Below are 20355 nucleotides of genomic sequence, written 5' to 3' on the forward strand. Positions count from 1 at the left end.
GAAGCCATCTCTAAGGGGTAGGTATGGCTGAATCGGCAGCAGTGCCCAGCTGGTCTAGATTCTGCCCCGGTCCATCTTTGCAAAGGACATGTATCAGTTTTCTTTCCCGTGACTGTAAAAGAATTCTAAAACTCGGCTGTAGAAGTTCATGATGATGTCCTGACTTACTTAAACGTGTAGCCACGACAAAATGGCTTTCTGTTCAGTTTTAAAGGCCTGGTAGAGTAGGAAGTTGAAATTAACCTCAGCCCTTTTATAGCTGAAACCTCAACAAATAAACAGTGGTTTGGTGGCATGGCAACCTGGCCCCCTTTTCCATCTGCACCGAGCTTCAGATCATTTGAGATGTCTATTTTGAGTGATTCTCAAGCACACCTCATTCTAGATAAATAGAGGCTTTATTCTGTATCTGTGATTTTGTACTGAAGGAGTTAAAGGGCCAGGCGGGACCCTCCGATGAAGTCCTAGCAAGACAGCCTATCAACTCATGATCTCTCCGAGCCCGTAACTGTCGACAATTCCGCCGGGCTGAAAACATCCACACATTGGTACGGCACTGCTGTAAAAGTACTCTGACTACTTTTGGGATGTTTTTCTTCCAACTACTGCTGCCATTTCAAAGCGAGCCATAAACACATGCTGAATTTTTATATAAAGCATCTTCTTAAATATAATACAGAAGCTCTAGCACTAAGCTGGGAAAATAACCATGTTCCTGTCCATCAAGAACAAAATGAAGGTTCTGGCTGAAAGAGCCTTTACTGTTATCCTTGTTAACTTTCTAACTTCAGGGAGAAAAAACTCCCAAGGGTCTACTCAAAACAGGGCAGAGGTAAAAAAGCATTTTCTTATGGAAAAAAGAAAGAAAGAAAAAGGAAAAGTAGATTTACATGAAAATCTCCCAGATACTGATTTTTTAAAAGTTGTTCCTACAATTTTATAAGTGACACCCTGAACGGCAAATCATATTTTCATATTTACATGAAAATCTCCCAGATACTTATTTTTTTAAAGCTGTTCCTACAATTTTATAAGTGACACCCTGAATGGCAAATCATATTTTAGCAACTAAGCCTCCAGGGCACTCTAGAAGCAAGTTATTATTACTTAGATGTTGCAGAAGTAAAAAGTTTTTAAAAGGAACAAGAAACGGGGTTAAACCTGACACTCTGCTAAGCGCACAGTATTCCAAAGAGCTGAGGAATGTCCATCCATGGCAGTGCCTCCGCCTGAGAGATGCTGGCTGCTGAGGACAAGAATTCCACACCCCACCCTGCCGTTTTCTGTTTGGTAAAGAGAGTGTATCTGACCAGGAGGGAAATCAGATCTGATTCACTCTTCCCCAAAACTGAAACGAAGCCGAATTCATGGTGACGATTTCCACTTGCCCCCATGTGGCTGAATTTTCCATTGCCTTTCAAAATGCTTACTATTTTTAGTTCCAATAGCAGTAGAAAAAGGCAAATCCCTTTATCGACCTAGTAGTAGAAATGGTCAGTTATGTCATGAGAGAATAAGAGAACAGAAGTCTCCTATTAGATGTTACAAATGGAATCCTTAAGATGACATAAATGAATGTAAATGGCCCTAAACACAAGATGCAGCCATCCCCTGGAGAATTTTATTCTATTTAGAAGACAAGTGACATTTTGCCCTCAAGCCCATCTTTCTCACTTAATGTGCCATTTCATCTAATTTCTCATACACACTTGCATTTTGGAATTAAAAAAAAAAATCAATATGCATATTTTGGATAAGTATGCAATGATTAAGCACCAGGAAACCAATGGTTTCATGGGACCTCTTCTTTTTTTTTGCCGTACGCGGGCCTCTCACCGTCGTGGCCTCTCCCGTCGCGGAGCACAGGCCCCGGACGCGCAGGCTCAGCGGCCACGGCTCACGGGCCCAGCCGCTCCGCGGCACGCGGGATCCTCCCGGATCGGGGAACGAACCCGCGTCCCCCGCATCGGCAGGCGGACTCCCAACGACTGCGCCACCAGGGAAGCCCTGAGCTCTTCTTAAATACACCTAAGATGAAACTGTAGATGAGAGGCATCCCCCCAAAATCAAGCTGAGGTTTCTGTTGTCCACAAAAGGGCTGCTCTACAGAGAGGCCACTTAACAGCTGTCTGCATAGTATCTTATGGGAGGAGTTCTCTGGGAATTTCCCCCGCAAATAAAAATAACTTCTCTCAGAATCATGACTGTGAGAGCGAATGGCAGGGGCCATCGGGCTCTGAGGAAGAGGGTGGGCGTGCCTTTAAGAGCCCCACATGTGCCAACCCCCAAAGAAAGCTACGGGCCTGGAAACCTTAAAGGACTTAGGGTGCTTGTACATCTCACAATACAACTCAAACAGAGAAAACACCCGGGAAAGCTAATTTCTGCCGTCCCAGAAGGGCAAGGAGCACTCCCCTGGCTGGCCACCGGCCCTTTCTCCCAGATGTGTTGCTTATCTCTTCCTTTGAGTTAAACAAGCCTGACCCTTTGAGAAAGCAATCTTACTGTGACCCTATCATACACAGCTGTGTCCTGCACAGCACCGAGAAAACGACTGCCTTTTGGAAATGTGACATGGTATCACAGAGCAAATAATCACTGACGTCAGTGCTTTCTACAGTGTAAATGAGCTCTGTGTATTATCTAATTTGGCACAGTGGGTTTTATGCAATTACTGTATTTTACAGTGTTTTTGCAATTGCCAGCTAACCCCACGGTGGGAGGGGGGGATAACCCGCCTTCTTTATTGATTGCAGATTTATGAATTGCAGTGAATATCCTTGATGGGATGGCGTCCAGACACTCCTATTTCTTTACATTTGCAAAAGAATGTATATTAAATACAAACCCCTCAAGTAATCAGTAAGAACTTGAAACATCCTGACCTTCACCTGGCCTGATGTATGTACGTGTGTGTGTGTGTGTGTGTGTGTGTGTGTGTGTGTTTTCAAGCCAAGGAGGTAAGAAAAATAACCCAGCCAAAGCTAACGCTTAAAAAATTCGAGATCTGATCTACACAGTGATACGTATCTGTCCATATCCTCTCTATACCGTCTGTAGCAGGGCCTTTCAATCTGGGGATCTTGTTACCATGCCGATCAGACTCAGGGGGTCTGAGGCGGGCCGGAGACTCTGCTGTTAACAAGCTGCCAGGCTGCTGGTCTGGGGACCAGCCGTTTCTGAGTGTGGAGGAGGAGCCACACTTGGCCTGGGTGGGTTCTGCCCAGGGGTGAGGCGGGAAGCGGGCTCCGCCCGTCCGGGTACTTACCCTGCATCTGACTCTGAGGCTGAGGGTTAAAGGCAGTGGAGTGGCTCAAGGAGGCCCGAGGGTTGGGTGTAGGGGCCGGATGGTGAGGGCTGACCCGCATGGCCGTGCGCCGCAGCTGCTCCAGCTCACTGAGCCGCTCGGAAAAGGACAAGCTCCCGGCCTTGGTCTGATCATCTAGTTTCTGACGATGTCCTATTGCGGGGAGGGGGTGGGGAGGGGAGAGGGAGGCAAGAGATCAGAAAAGGTACCGTGGATTTGCTAAAACTCGGGCTTTTCTCGTCTTTCCCCTCCCTCTGCCGTCACCCCCAGCGTGGATCTGCTGGAGATCTGCACATTTAGCTGCTCCCGGGCCGGGGGTGGGGGGGCGGACTCGGGGGTCGCTGTCCTCACGGCAGACTGGGGCCCCTTCTGTCACACTGGCCGCTGGGCGCTCCCCCCAGACTGGGCCCAGGCACCCACCCCAACCCTCTGTGCCCATCTCCACTGGGCGGGACGCGGCGGGCACGCGGGGCTTGGTGGCAGTGGTGATGGCGGCACGGAGAGAAGGGGCGTTCGCCGTTGGCACTTGGCCAGGAAAGGAGCCCTGCCAGTGGCGTCGGAACAGCTGCCCCAGCTGCACACCCAACCCCGGGGCAGGTTTCAGAGGCAGCAACGTGGGCCCTGGAGCTTAGAGGCGCGCCCCTTCTAACAGGAAGCGAGGTGTGGCTGCAAGCCCACAGCCCTGGGAGGTCAGATTTCCTGTTAAGTGCAGGGCACGGGTGGCCCCTCTCCTCTGCTGCAAGCTTTGCATGAGCCTCCTTTCCTCCCTGAAGCCGACTTCCCCAGCTCCGGCCTTGTCCAGTCCAAGACTCCCAGCAGGCCGGGCCCACTGGAGTCCAGAGGGAGCCTCCAGCACGTTGGCTGAGCTTCCCCAGGGGGCTCAGGGATCCAGGGTGGGGAGTTGGGCCCCTCAGCATCTGTAGAGACAGCAAGTGCGCTCGCCTCGCTCCTGGTCCAAATCACTGTCACCAGGATGCAGCAGGCAGAGGCCGTTCACTCAAGAAGGGCCAGGGGGGCTGGGCCTTAATCCTTCATCAGAATGTCTTTACCCAGATACTCAGGCTTGTCAAGCAGAGCTGAGGCCCCCAGGTACCGATGTAGCCACAGGGGGCTCGGTGGGTTCATTCCTCTTTCAGAGAGGCTGCCCTCCTGCTCCTCCTTACTTTGAACCAGGATGGTTCGAAGAAAGCGTCATTGACCAATTTCACAAAACCCTCGCCGGATCGTCAGGTGGCCCCAAACCAAGATTGGAGAAGCAGCCTCCTTGCTGCCACACTCAAGTGCCCTTTTGCACACCCGACCCGGTCCTCGGAGAGGAAGAGGATCCCTTGATTCCACTCCCCCCAGCCCGGTGTGGGAGTCGGGGTAGAGACGTATATTTTAGCCCAGCTCCCGCTGGCTACGATTATAAAATTAAATTTTATAACTTGTATTATGGTTCCAAATCTCCGTGGTTTGCCGTTTCTTCCTGCTGCCAGGCCCCATGGCACAGTTGACACTGTCTCAAATTCCAGACCAGAAAAAGGACGCACTATATTGCAATGATTTTATCATGAACAAGACCTGTTTGGCTCCGAGATGAGGAAAAATACTTAAGCATAATATTTGTGTAGTTCAAATGCAACGCTCCCTCTTTTCATGGGTCACCAAGGCAAATCTGGACGCTGACTCAGCCCACAGTCCACAGTACTCGCTCTGAACACAGGCAGCCTGAGAGTCACGCGGGTCCAGCACACATGAGAGGCTTCTTGCCCGCTGAGTATTTTAAGCACCGACCGGCCTTGTGGGCGAAAGGCCATGGGGCCAGGGCCCGGAACAACCCCTGTCATCCCTTTCCCTCAGAAGTATGAAAACATCTTTTTCTAGAACATTCTATTTCAGTCCACCATGGAGTCATCTGTGGTCTCTGGATGGAGCTTCCCTTGACTCCTCCTTCCTCTTATCTCTGTGATACATTCTCGGCTTCCTGATGGTCAGACTGAAAAATCTGAAGTTTTCTTGTAGCAGAGCAAACAATGCCAACTCCAAAGCCATCCCAGGCATAATACTTCAGCCCTTTAAATGCCTACCATGACCTGGTGTTAGGAGTCAAGCAGGGAAGAAGGCAGGACAAACGATTCTGGAAAGTTCTACCTCCTCAGAAAGAATGCCGCTTGGCAAAGTTACGGTGCAGAGGCTTCTAGCAAGTTTTGTACCCATTTCAAAACTTCACATTCCTTGGGCACCCACTGGCATTTTTGAGGAACATCATGTCAAGGACAGTGGGTGATCCAGGCGAATGATGTGTACCAGATCATTCTGAACACATGGCATTCAGCGTTTTGGAGTCTCCGGCCAGCCTTTTGAAGAGAGGCTTTCAATTGTGTCTGCCTCAGTCACCAATCTTGGGTGCCACCACGTGCCACCAAGAAACCAACCAGGAATAAGTCATTTCAGGTAAGCCACTACTGCGGCCAGGAACAACGTGAGATTACTTTTTTTATGAGACCCCTCTCATTGCCCTATGCTTAAAAAAAAAAATAAAGGAAAGTTTTCAACATGTGAGCAATTTCTGCACCAGCTGACACCTGCCAGAATTGTAGTCATTTACAGAGATTAACTGATGACTGTCTGCTTTAGTAGGAATGTTGGGGCATAGCTCTCAGAGAAAACAATTCTTCACTCTAAGCTATTTCTTAAGCTCTGAGAGTTGCAGGGTGGAGTTTAATGCTGGAGGAGGGGATGAGAGTTCATCTCACACCCTCCCCATGCGTGATCCACAGAGTAAGTAAGAGCGTTACTACCCTCCCACGGAACCCTGAGCCCCTTCCTCACTACTAGTGCTGGAGAACTGTAACACCAAGGCAGGCGGGAAATAAAAAGCATTATCATATTAAAGGTGTGGTTCTAATGTATTTATAAGCTACATCAAAGGAAGACCTAATTCTTCTCTTCTGAAACCATCAGATTTCGTGTGCCAAAGAGCAATATTTTGCGTGAAACGTAGAAGCTTCTGATATAAACTTTCAAGCTGGGGGAAATGAATGCTTTATGTCTCCAGTTGCCTGTATCTGCGTGCAATTAAAATGTCAATTTTCCCCCTGAATTTTAAATACAGGAGTGTGGAAAATGTCCACTATCAAATTCACTTTTCTTCTTTCTTACTGACTACCGGGCTTCAGAGGGCAACAGGGAATTCAACCCCGGCGGTAGAATTACGCAACGAAGCCTCAAACACACGCATGTTGGCAGCCAGGCTTTTTGAACACACTGGAAGTCAGCTGTGTATGTCTACGTGGTGGTCCTGAAAACAGTGGCTGCCTCAAGATTTCACACTGGGACATCTTACTGAATCTTTAGCAGAGTTGAAAAATATCCTAAACTATGTTTCTCTATTACTATTTTCACATTTTCAAAAAAGTACTTGATTAGAATTTTATATATATGCAAAACTATACAAAGCCAAAAGAACAAAAAAAGAATAAAAACAAACTAATCCCATCCTCTAAATGTTACTTCTTCATTCCAAAGACATACGTCCTGGCGTCTTCTGGAATGGGTGTCCAACGGGTATCCCTAAATGTTAGGATATTTGTGATGGATTAATGAGACCAGCTTTCAGTTTTCTGCTATAAAAACTAGGCTGAGTAGGTATGCATATTTCACTGACAAATGAAGTGCCTTTTTCAAAAAACCATTGTTGATCTGTGGCTGTAAGTAACTGAAATACAATACAGATCATCCTTGAATTACAGTTGGGTAATGTCCCAATAAATCCATCCTCAGTTGAAAATATCACAGGCTGAAAATGCATTTAAAATACTTAACCCACCGAACAAATTAGCTTAGCCTAGCCTACCTTAAACGTTCTCGGCACACTTAACATTAGCCTACAGTTGGGCAAAATCATCTAACACAAAGCCCATTTTGTAATCAAGTGTTGACCACCTCAAGTCATTTATTGAATACTGTACTGAAAGTGAAAAACAATTGTCGTCTGAGCACAGAATGGTTAAGTGTATCAGCTGTTGATCCTTGAGATGGCATGGCTGATCACACAAAGCGTCTACTGAACATGTGTCGCTTTCACACCATCATGAAGTCGAAACATTGTAAGTAGACCCATCCTAAGTCAGGGACTATCTGTATATGATTTTCTACGAAAGAAAACAGATAAGGCTAAGTTGTTACCTTTTCTTGGCAAGTTCTGGGTAGAGAGAATCATTTCCTGACAATCGAAATGCTAGTCCCTGTTTCTGATATGAGTTTACTAGCTTTCTTGATAGATTCTCAGCAGAAAAATTAGAAAAGGCATATACTCAAAGCATTGTCACGATAAGCAGTTGAACAAAATTGATGCAAGATGATGAGACCAAAAAGATATCTGTGTCTATATGAGTGTGAATATAGATCTCTATCTCCTTCCTTCCATCCATCTCACTGTGATTCTTCTAAAAGGACATACGCTTTTCAAAAGATGTTTGCCAATCAATCTGATACTAACGACATATATCCGGATATAAGAACGTTGATATTTCTTTCTTTAGTTTGCTATTCTTTATGACTAGGGAAAAGAAACCAACACGTGTAGAGAACAGCTCATTTTTCCTGGTTTAACACTCTACCCAGGTTTAGAATGTTCTGGGGTCATCAAAGTCATTAGGACTTTAAAGCACTGGTACTGAACATGGATGTGGTCCTTCCTCAAAGTACCTTGCAGGTGGCGAAATAAACCTTCCTAGGACTTCCCTGGTGGCTCAGTGGTTAAGGATCCGCCTGCCAATGCAGGGGGACACGGGTTCGAGCCCTGGTCCGGGAGGATCCCACATGCCTCGGAGCAACTAAGCCCGTGCGCCACATCTACTGAGCCTGCATTCCAGAGCCCGAGAGCCACAACTACTGAGCCCACATGCCACAACTACTGAAGCCCGCGTGCCTAGAGCCCGGGCTCCGCAACAAGAGAAACCACCGCAATGAGAAGCCCGCGCACCGCGATGAAGAGTAGCCCCCGCTCGCCGCAACTAGAGAAAAGCCTGCACGCAGCCACGAAGACCCAACACGGCCAAAAATAAATTTAAAATAAATACACTTATTTTTTTAAAAAAAACCTTCCTAACTGCAAACCTATCCATCTGCTGGCTAATTAAATCTCGGGAAATACGGTCTCATATTATATATTGTGTATAGATGATATTGACATGGATTTATACATATAATTGTATACACCTTATATACACAATATAGAATGTGATATGAAATATATACTGATATATGTAACTATATTAGAATACATATTATAATACATGTTTATATATCATCCAACGTTATATGTACACGGGTAGCCTAACGTCCCCCCCCTCCATCTCCTCCCATATCGTTAAGCTTAGAGAACAGCGCAAGGTTGGAGTCCTTCTGAACTGAAGAAGGGCTGGAGAAATTAGCCTCTTTTTTTTTTTTTTGGCGGTACGCGGGCCTCTCACTGTTGTGGCCTCTCCCGTTGCGGATCACAGGCTCCGGACGCGCAGGCCCAGCGGCCATGGCTCACGGGCTTAGTTGCTCCGCGGCATGTGGGATCTTCCCGGACCGGGGCACGAACCCGTGTCTCCTGCATCGGCAGGCGGATTCTCAACCACTGAGCCACCAGGGAAGCCCTAGCTTCATTTTTTAACCCATACATGGGAGTGAAGTTCAGAGAAGTTAGGTCATTTTCCCAATCTCAGCAAAGCCAACTAGAGAAAGAAGGCAGGTCTGAAAACACACCCAGTCCCTCAACCTTCCCCCACCACCTCACGCTCCGCACACCTAGAAATACCCATCTCCACAACTCCCACGGAACAGAGAGGAGAGGCACACAGCGTCCCGTGGTTGTCCGTCACAGGGACCCCAGGCACTTGCATGATCTGCACTCTCTGCCTTTACAGTCCCACTTCTGCTCCCGGCTCGCCCTGGGAACAGAAGAGAGCCAGAGTCGTAGGGTGACCCCCGGTAGAGAGCTGGGTCTCACACGTCTGCGAGGGCATCCGAATCACCCGGACGTCCTGGCAGGGCTGGGGTGGGGCCGGTGACTTCAGAATAAGGTCCCGGTGATACTGAGGCTGCTGGTCCAGGCGCGCCCCTGGGAGCGTGGGTGTGAGCGCCAGCGATCCCTCCCTGTGGTGCACATATACCTGCAACGTGCTCCTCATCTGCCGGGCTCGGAAATTAAAACACCAGATATACCAGAACTGTGTTTAGACTAAGTGCCCATGGATGCTGAGGGATGGCCTTGTTTTGCTGATAACTCTTTCGCGGCCTTTAAAAAGAGTTGGTCAATTCTTCAGTGTGCTGTACAGAGCGGCTGAAAATGCCACAACTCTGCCCGCAGAGAGGTGGCTTGTGACGGTGTCTCTCCCACCATCCCTGAGATGACCCCCTGAGTCGCCGCTGCGATCATCAGGTGGGTCTGCAAGGGGAACCCAGCATTCTCACGCGGGAAGCAACTTGGGCCCTGCCGTCTAAGGAAAGACTTTGGGAAACAGCAGAAAAGGGTTACTTGGACGCTATTAGTCCATCCCAGAAATGCAGCGGCTGGGACCTCTGAGCCCCCCCAAGGATGGGGGTGCTAATGCAGACGCCATAATCCTTCTCTCCCCGAGACAAACAGCATAGCACCAGGGAAACGGGACTGCCAGTCTGGATGTTAATAACGCTCCATCGTAAATCTGCTTTTCCACCCAACCTTCCTGCGGACAAGAGCAAGTCTCTTCAGCCTGCTTATCTGCAAGCCTGGAATTAAAGGACTAAGACGGATTACTGTGAGGGGCCCTAAAAGCATTCACAGCAATTACACCTGCAGCGATTCTACTCAACTGGTTCCTGTCCGACGTCTCTAAGCAGGGGCTGTCTTGAACAACTTCATGTGACATTAGGACTTTCAGGGTTCTCTTTCATTTTCTTAGGCAAATACCTGGCCTTTGGGAGCCATTAGACTGGTGTTCAGAGCTCTGTCTTGAACCCGCGATTCTCCCTGGCCTGCCCTACCCTTGGGTGTGCTGGTGGCTGGCAGCTTTGTACAAGGTATCCTGAGAATTCACTCTCCTTGTGCCTCCTGCTACTTCATCCGTGGCCCTCTGAACAGTTACTAGTGACCCTGGACATCCGTTTTCCCAGGTCCTTCCCTCTCTCCCCTCAAGCCTCCACCGAGCCTTTCCTGGTACCCACTGGCTGAGACATCCCATTCTGTTGTTGCCCCTTCCCCATGATGGCGCAAAGGCTGCATCCAGACGGAGTGGACCATTAAACTCACCTTAAAACCTGCTAGCAGGTTGTCAAGGGCTGCAGCTGGGAAGAAAACCACTCTGCTGATTCTTAATCCAGGGTCTCATTTTCCTGCATCTCTTATTGGTTAGAAAATAACGATACTCGGGCTTCCCGGGTGGCGCGGTGGTTGAGAGTCCGCCTGCCGACGCAGGGGACGCGGGTTCGTGGCCCGGTCCGGGAGGATCCCACGTGCCGCGGAGCGGCTGGGCGCGTGAGCCGTGGCCGCTGCGCCTGCGCGTCCGGAGCCTGTGCTCAGCAACGGGAGAGGCCACGGCCGCGAGAGGCCCGCGTACCGCAAAAAAAAAAAAAAAAGAAAAAGGTTTCCTGCCCAGCCTTCCCATCAGCGGCCGGAGGAATGTAAGGCTGAGATGAATGCTCATCAACCTACCTGGGCAATTGTCCAGCTGCCCTCGCCCATGCGCCGCGGGCGGGGCTTCTGTCCCCCTCACTCATGCTCCTTCTAAATCGCACCAAGCCAGTGGGGAAAATCCACTAGGATGCCACCACTTCCTAGGCCATAGATTTCTACTGACTTAGGGATTCTGCAGGTGTGATGCTTTACCCCAGGAGAATCACCAGCAGGGACGGCGATGCCTTTGGCTGAGAAGAGCTTTGGTTCTCCTGCAGGTGGCAACAGGTAAGCGAGTGACCCCTGAGTCTACCTGTGCATGGGGCCTCCCTATCCTGGGGCTTCCCAAACCGTGGTCCTGCACTGCCCCCTCACATGGCATGAAACACATGTTTCAGAGGTCAGGTGGGCATTTTGCTAAGCCTGCTTTCTAGACTAGAAGGCAGGCAGTTTGAATTCCCTACTTTGCTCCAGTCACACTGGCCATCTTGCTACTGCTCCTACATGCCTGCCTCAGGGCCTTGGCACTTGCTGTTTCCTCTGCCCAGAACACTTATTCTCCACATACCTGTGGACCAGATCTCTCCTATTTTTTTTTCCCAGTCTTTGCTTAAATTTCATCTTCTCCCTGAGAAATTCCTAAACACCCTAGTTTAAGTTGCAAACCCTCTCCAACCTGGCCAATCCCTGGCCCTTTACCTTGGGTTTTCTCCATACCATTTATTAATGTTACTTACGGTCTGTCTAGGCCCACCGGGCTGTAAGCTCCATGAAGGTGGGATTTTGTCTCTTTTCTTCACAGCTGTACCCCCAGTGCATAGGAGAGTACCCAGCACACCGCAGGCTCACTACATGTTCACTGAATGACCCACTGACTGGCTGAACACTGGTACCAACCAATCGCCCTCCATTAGATTGTAGGAAAGTAGAAGCTATTGGGGGCAAAGGAAACGTGAACGAAAGTTTTCAGCTGAAATGGAACTCTAGAGGGCTCAGGAAAACTACTTGGGGAGGAAAATTATCATAACTGAACGTAGAGAGTTACATGGAGAATTGACTCATGAGACGTTAAACCATCCGTAAAACTTGTCTTTTCTATTTTTTTCCCCTTCATTACACAAAAAGATAAAAAAGAATGGATAAAAGGCCTTTCGTGCAGAGCTGAGTGTAGCACCCTCGTATAAGCAAGGCACTGCTACAGCTTCCTTGTGTTTCTGGAGGGAGTATCCCCCCCCCCCCACCACACACACACACACACACACACACACACACACACACACACACACGCAGCATCCCATGTCCCTCTAGACATGGGCTAAGACATAACTGCTAGAGCAAAGCACGAAAGGAAGGGTGTTGAAAGCCAAAGTGGAGAGCAAAGCGGGCTGGGGCTAGAGTGAGAACAAGTTAACCCAGACTTTCGGCCAACACAGGGCCCGCCCCCCTCCATCCCTCCCTGAACCTTGCCCTCAAAACTCGTGGGACAAAAACAGAAACAAAACTGAATTCCCTGAAGTTCCAGGCTCCCAGTAACAGGCAGTGGAGTTTTTAGCTTGTATGCATGAGGTTTTGGAGACCTGGGCCTCCCTAAAAGCAGAGGAGTCAGGATCTGTGGTCATCGGTCACCACGGGTTGTCTCCTGTCTCCACCTGGTGACTAAGGAGGTCATGGTAGCTCAGAGTGGAGAACCCTCCTGGTTTCCTCATGCCCACTGAATTCTGGGCTGGCCTCATGGCAGCAGGAGACCAAGGGGCCAGCCAAAGTCCTAACCCGAGTCCTTTAATAGATGGCTAAGCAGGCTTTGGCTGGTACAAAAGGACAGTGGCCCTCTGGCCACTCACAGCTCTTGAGCACTTGCCAGTAAGAAAGCCAATAGTGACTAGTGGTTGTTTTTAACAGGCCATTATCCCTAACTCACACCATCCAGAGAAGAAGCTGGCAGATTGTTTTAGGGATGATGGCCTCACTCATGCTAACTTTTATCCACTGTCCACAGCTGAGGAGGAGCGTTTGTGGGGCAGGGGTCCTCCCCGCTCAGTTACCTGAAGGGGCAGTGGCTCTTTGTCTGGGACTCCCGAAGAGTCACAGCACGGTGATGAAAATGCTGGTCTCACTGCTCGCCACATAGCGTTGGGAGGGAAAGTTCCATTTATTCCAAGACACAAGTGCCCCCTCTTCACCCTGATGAGCGCATCTGAGTCAGTTCCGGGGTGAAGGACAAACAGGCTGTCAGAACTTCCCTCCGAAACTCTGGCACCAGTCTGCCATCCCAGTCCTTTCCAGATTGGAAAGCGACAGGCCTTCCTCCTTCTGTCTTTACCTTGGGACTCTGCCTCTGGAAGGCTGGCATGGTAGGACCAGCCTCCCTGCTCTGCTATGAATGCAACGGGACCAGTGTTTTGAACTTTCTCTCCTTTTCACACCGTCAACAGTCCCTCTTCTGTACGAACACTCTGCTGTGTGAAAGCATAACCTCCACTGGGTGAGGGCGCCCTTGTAAACTGCAGGTTATGCTTTGTCTTTTCCCAGCCCGAGGCCCCCCCCCCCACTCCCTTCCCTGTCTCTTCCCCACCCACAACTTTTATTTTTTTTAAACCACTTCTGCTTCCTTCATTTTCTTTGCAGCTGCAGCCCAAAGATATAGTAGAGCTACTGTATAGGATTTTGAAAGCAGGGCCTCTGAGAGCTTTCCAAGCTCTGTACAAGCCGGTTATTCTCTGGCTTGTTTTCTTTGGCTTCAGGTTAGTAACACAGAATGAGTCAAACAGTATTAACTTTCAACAGGGAAGTGGTGTGGTCAGCCCAAGCTGTTTGCGGCTAGATTGTGAAGATAGGTAAGTAAGGCAGGTAGTGAAGAGCAGCTCATAAGCCTGCAAGGAGGCAAAGGAGAGAGGCAGCCTCACTCAGAAACATCCAGCAATGAGGTCAACAGGACTCAACCCATCTTTTTTAAGTTGGCTGAGGAATGAACACTGAGGTCTCCGGCTGGCCAGCTTCCGGAATTTGGCCAGGTTGGGGCTCTGTAGCTTGCACAATTGAGCACTTTGTGGGTATAGGATGACTTTTTTCCCCTGTCCTTTCTTTTCCTTCCTTCCTTCCTTCCTCCCTCCCTCCCTGCCTCCCTTCCCTCTTTCTTTCAAATGATGCCAAAGTCATGGGAAATCTAGTTAGGATGATTTGCTCTCCTTATGGCATGTCACTCTGGGTGGACCTTTCTCCATTTCTCTCCCCTGTTTGGGGTGTGAGTAGCTGTGCCTTCCCCCCTCCCTCCACCTGGCCCTCGCCCGTCTTCTTAGCCCTGGATCTGGTTCCCCAGGTGGATGGGCTGGCTGCAAAACAGGGGCTCTCCTTCTCCAGGTTGGGTGATGCACTTGGCGGGGGTGGGGTGGGGTGGGGTGGGGTGGGGGTTGGGGAGGAGCGGAGGTGATGCAATCACTCCTACAGACATTGAATCTTACTTTTAGAAGCTGATAAGGATCTTAAAACCATCAAATCCTCTCTCTCTCTCTCTCTCTCTCTCTCTCTCTCTCTCTCTCTCTCTCTCTCTCTCTCTCGTTCTGCAGAGGAGGAAACGGAGGCTGCTGAGCTTTGCACAACCAGCCGGGGCCAGGATCTAGGGCTCCCAGCAATCTTCCCATATGGCTGCCTCTCCCTTGCCCAGGGCTCAGGATTCCTCTTACAGCTCAACAGAGTGGCTCTGAGAACAGCTCAGCACTCGAGACTCAAATTTCAGCAGTTTCCAGTGCTTTCTCCCTGCACTTGGCTACTTAATTTGAGACTGGCTGAATCACCCAAGGAATAGAACGAGTTTCTCCTCCCAACCTGCTCTGAGCAGCACATCCGCGAATGAACAGGACAGCAAGCCCGCCTCCAGAGCCTTGCAAGTTTCCCACCTTGCAGCAGCTGCAGGTTTTGACTCCTCCTGGGAAACTGGCACGAAGCCTCAAGGGTGTAATATTTCACCTCCTTGCAATCTAATCCAGAAATCTCAGGCGAGCAGCATATATAAAAAGCCACGGGTGGAAAAAAAAAAAAGAAAGAAAGAAGGACTCAGCAAGCTGCCCTGCAATCTTTGCAATTCTCCCTAAGCCTTTCATGGAAAGAAAATGAAATAATACAGCTGGAGAGGAAAAACTGTATTTGGTTTTGGAAAAGAAATAGATATTAAAGTAAAACTCAGTTCTCTTAATTGTCAAGGTTGCCTTTTGTCTGTTTATTTCCAAAATGCCTAAGGGGTGTATAACAGTAGGAAAGAAAATATTAAGATATTTTAATGGCAAAAAATAAACTTTCTAAAAGTATGGATTCACAGTGGGGCTGATTAAAACGTCTCTATTTTTCTCTATGGTTTTCTTCTCATCAATCCTGGAAGAAAGTATGAGATGAAATGTACCTTCAAGAAACCAATAATTATTTTATTTAAGATCCCTGAGATTTTTGTACAATATAATACACACAACAACAGTAAAATTTCCTGATTGTTTTTCTGTTAATCTAATTACATATCTCTATATTTCTATTATTTGATAGACTGTTTACAGAGCACCTTGATATCTATTATCTCAGTGCATCCAAAGCAATCCTATGCATTAGAGCTCATATAATTATCCCCACCTTATAGATGACTCAGTGGAAGCTTCTAGATGCTAAGAATCCTGGCCGATCACACAGCAGCGTGTTCAGTTAAGAAACAACTACCTTTTGATAAAAATCTTTGTTTGGGAAAAGAGACAAAGAAGCAGGACCATATGGTGAACTTGGTTTTGCTTCAGTGAGGAGAATATTGGTGAAGTTGGCTCCAGAATTCAGTATTTGGGGTGAATAATAGGTAGGGTGGAAGGAAAAAGAGAAAACAACCCTCACTGTACTGTATCCTGAGAGTTCCATCTGCAATGATTAAAAAAAAAAAAAAATAGGGCGTATGGGATTGACATGTACACGCTGCTCTATTTAAAAGGGACCTACTGTACAGCACAGGGAACTCCGCTCAATGTTATGTGGCAGCCTGGATGGGCGGGGCGTCTGGGGGAGAACGGATACAGGTGTATGTATGGCTGCGTCGCTTTGCTGTGCACCTGAAACTATCACAGCGTTGTTAATCGGCTCTACTCCGATATAAAAGAAAAAGTTTAAGAAAAAATAACTTGGCAATGGCAAGTATTTGGCCTCCCACTTGGGCAGCATTCCAGCTGCTTCCGCGCGGTGAGGGCTATGGGATGTGGGAAGGGGGCCCACCTGTGTCCAGGGCATGTGCTTTAATAACAACAGCTAATATTCAAGGGGTACGGCTCTGCCAGGCACTAAGTAGCATCACATGTGTTACTTAATTCAGTTAGCACAAGAATCCCCCAAGATGGGGACATGTTCTTCCTGGTGTTACACCTGAGCAGGCTGAGTTTGGGGAAGTTAATCTGATCACCGTGGAGACGTGACCTTGAATCAGGCAGTTAGCTCTCTAGACGGGCCCCCGCCAACCACCACTCCGGCCTGCCCCTCAGGCTGTCTCATTTAATCCTCACATCCCCCAGCAAGGTAGGTGTCACAAGCCCATTCTACAGATGGGGAAATCACGCAGTTAGTAAGTAGCAGGGCTCAGACGTGAGGCCAGGATGGTCCAGCTCCAAACTCCTCTTTCACTCCCTCAAGCTCATTTCGGAAACTTGGGGCTATGTATGCCCCGTTACCAGTGCCAGAAATGAACGAAAAGACGTGACTATGGATGTTTCTCCTTAGCTCTTTAAAATGAGTGAATTGGAAATATCATAAATCCACGTCAGAGGTAAGTAAAAATAAGGTGATACCAGGAACAAATCCAAAGAGGGCCATAAACGTATATAGTTCTTAAGAGCTTAGTTATTTCAAATATTTACTTTTTATCTCAAATGACCAGAAGGCTGACTTCTGAGCCATGGTGAACAAAAACAGAAAAACAAAAACAAACAAATGGGATCTCAAATGCTCGACATGTCAGTGTATGAACGTACCCTGAAAGATTCAATAACAGGCTGAGTTTTAGTCAATACTTGCTTTAATGAACCCTGAGTATATGTAAATCGTGGAAGTACCAAAGTAACGTATTGCCACTAACTTACTTTATAGGGGTCTAGGGAGTTGGCAGATTAATTCAACTGTGTTCCTTAAAAAAAGGCAAACAGAAAAGAACTTTGCTTTGGGTACTTAAGTGTCTTTTACCTTGGCTTTCATCTACAAATGTATAGCCAGAATATTTGGCTTGGCTATTGGGAATTTTCCCAGTGACGATGCATAACTTACTTGCAGAAAGAACTCACTGCAAATATACCACGTGTAACTCAGAATATGAAAAAGGCAGTTCACATCCAATGTCAGTGTTTGTGATGTGTCTGATAATACAGCTGTAATGCTCAGTAATAGATTTTACCTAATTTACCCCTTCTTTATCGTCAGCTTTTCATAGCAAAAAACCAAACCTTTAAAACAAACTGTTTATAAAGGAAAAGAACATGGAAAAAATGGGAGAACACAGAAATTGCAAGCTAGCTCAAATGAACTTAAACACAGATCTAGGGCAAGGGGGTAGTTTTACTTCACTTACTTAAACTTAACCTGTGTTTCTTTTTTTTTCTTTTTGGTGGTGGTGGAGTTCTATCAGACCTACTGGATCCAATTCTTACTAATGCCTTTCTTAGCTACATGCCTTACAGGAGAAAAATACAAGCCTTTGCAAAAACTCAAGTAGAGTTTTTTTTTTGAAAAATAAAAACTAGAACGTGGTTAGAATATAAAAAAAAATTCCAAGTCCACCCCAAAGCCGACAAGCAGACGCATTATAATGCGCTGTGCCTACAGCAATCCATCTGCAAGCTGTGGGTCCACCCCCCCCGCCAGGAGAGTTTCGCACACAGAGATGGGGCCCATCTGGCTGCACAGCACCCATGGTTCCAACACGCGTAGGTGCTTCCCAAAGTGCAGCTAGATGGCAGCACGGACCTCAGCGGAGCTGTTCCCCAACCATCCCAGGTCAGAGGCCACTCCGTCAGGTCACAAGGTGCGCAGGCCACAAACGAGGCACTGCGCGTGCCCAGAAGGGTTTCTGACGGTGAAAGGTGGAAGCACCGTCATTGAAATGTGCTACTGAATGTCTTTGGGGAAAAAGAAGAAAAGCCCTAGGAAACACTTACCAAAAAAGAACAATCCAAAAAACCCAAGGCGAATCTAGAAAGACACATTGGTTTAGGAAACTCAAGAGTGGCCGAGTGTTTTCTATGCCTGCAAAGCTTGGCTGCGGCTAACGGGTCCAGGCACCACCACCCCCGAGATGAGCTGCATGCATCTGACGCGAGAATTCAGACCCCAAGAGACTCTGGCACATTTCATGTCAGTTTTCTAGATCAGTGTGGAAGAGCCTCTCCCAAGCTGTGTCATGCACGTATCTGAAAGGACTCAGATGTTAGACCTCAAATACTTTCGATGTTACTCAGGCAGGATTTTTCCCCCTGAGTTTGTGAAAATAAAGTTCAATCTTTGAGGGCAAAGCCATTTGCCCATGAGGGACTTAGGAACGGTGCCCGGAGTGTTTCAAGGGTCCATAAAAAATGCCAGAAAAGAAATTTTACCGTGTCTAAATACAAAAGGAAAACAAACAAACAAAAAAATCAACATTTATAAATGTTTAATTAAGTGTCTAAAAAAATGAAACATTATGGCAACTTCATGAATTTTTAAACTTAGGAATCACAACTCTTTTTTGTTTAGAGTTTTCTCATTTCCAAAGGATTCCAAGACTCAAGGTAAATAACTGTTCCATCTCCTGAACACTGATTGTGTGCCAGACATTGGTTCAAAATGTTCTACCAAGACTGTCGCGTTCAGGCTCCCTGCCCTGGGAGGCTCGCACAGCCCCTGTCCTTGTTCTAAGGAGGCTCAGCCAGGCTAGCATGCACCCTGGGTATGGTCACCCACAGAGTAAGCAAGTGCCAAAATGGGGATCTCAACCCGATGGCAATCACTGAGTTGATGGCAGCAAGATCAGGGCTGCAGGGAATTCAATGAGTTACTCATAGCCAGATAATTTCAACACCGAATGATAAAAGCCGTTCAAAAATTTAGAGCAAAAAGAAATCTAACGTAGGACCTGAGTGTATATGGATATGTCTGATGTATGAAGGATACACCCCTGTGGAAGGCGGCCCACGGGGGTCAGCCTCTGAGGGGCACTGTTTGTGGGGCAGCCCATGGCTTCTGTTTTTCTGATGATATTTTGTTACCCCTTCAGTGCGGACTAATTTAGCTATTATCTCGTGCCATTGCCTGGTTGGACAGAAGAGGGAAGTGAGGAGAAAGTACTTAAGATAACTGCCTGAGTTCACGCCCACTGGCCTGGTGGCACCAGTCTGAAACCCAGGTCCCCCAGTTCAGGATCTAGAAAACTTTATACATTAAAAAAAAAAAAAAATTATTTTTGGCTGTGTTGGGTCTTCGCTGCTGTGCGTGGTTCTCTCTAGTTGCAGTGAGTGGGGGCTACTCTTTGTTGCAGTGCCTGGGCTTCTCATTGCAGTGGCTTCTCTTGTTGCGGAGAATGGGCTCTAGGCCCGCAGGCTTCGGTAGTTGTGGCATGCGGGCTCGGTAATTGTGGCTTGTGGGCTCTAGAGCGCAGGATCAGTAGTTGTGGTGCATGGGCTTAGTTGCTCCGCGGCATGTGGGATCTTCCTGGACCAGGGCTCAAAACCCATGTCCCCTGCATTGGCAGGCGGATTCTCAACCACTGCGCCACCAGGGAAGCCCTGTACATGTTTTAAGATTACAAGATGGAAGCCTAAATGCAGACAAGATTTGTTTTTCTTTTAGCACTTCATATACTAAATTCGAACAAGGACTGTGATATGTTAGCTTAGATCTTGACTTCACTGGTGTGGCATTTAAAATATTGATACAGGTTTGCAATGGTCTGGATGGAAGGAGATATTCAAAGTCATGGTTTAAGATTCATTCCATGTTTCTTCTCTCCCCCATGCCCGCTACGTTAGACTGAGAAGGTACCTAGATCATTTCGTTGGGTTCTCATTGGTACCTGGAAGGAATTATTTTTCCTTCCTTTCTGTAGCAATACAAATGCCACCTAAACATCTTGGTGACTTCTGTATAAGACAGGGCTAGTTACCAAGAGGTCACAGGTCTGCCCAGGTCTTGGGCGAGCTTCTGAGGGGGATGAGGACTGCTTCCAGGGGCAGAAGCCTACTCCCTCCAGGGTCCTTTTACACACCCCTCATCCAAGGGACCCTTTCAGACCTCAGCCTGGATAAGTCCACTAAAAACTCAAGGGTCATGGAAGTCTTTATGTATATAAAATTCTTCTTGGTCTAGTTTGGTGTTACTAAGCATAAAAACCAGAAAGACAGTCTAAAATTCATTGGAAACATTTAGGCAGCATCCTCAGTGCTTT

General features: G+C 47.8%; 1 protein-coding gene across 8 annotated transcripts in view; it reads right to left on the reverse strand.

Annotated features, from left to right (window-relative positions):
- Positions 1-20355, reverse strand: part of RUNX1 (RUNX family transcription factor 1) — a 93356-nt gene that overhangs the window by 39766 nt on the left and 33235 nt on the right. For 7 of the 8 annotated variants that reach the window (XR_010840849.1, XR_010840850.1, XM_059065716.2 and 4 more), the window contains exon 4: positions 3269-3460. The exons of the other annotated variant lie outside the window; for it this stretch is intronic. Coding sequence is in view for 5 of the 7 variants with exons in the window: in XM_059065716.2 (XP_058921699.2) it covers positions 3269-3460 (192 nt within the window). In the remaining 2 variants the exon portion in view is untranslated. The remainder of the gene's footprint in view (positions 1-3268; positions 3461-20355) is intronic. 8 annotated transcript variants of the gene reach the window in all.

This window comes from Kogia breviceps, chromosome 5, assembly GCF_026419965.1.
Source record: "Kogia breviceps isolate mKogBre1 chromosome 5, mKogBre1 haplotype 1, whole genome shotgun sequence".
Lineage (NCBI taxonomy): Eukaryota > Metazoa > Chordata > Mammalia > Artiodactyla > Physeteridae > Kogia > Kogia breviceps.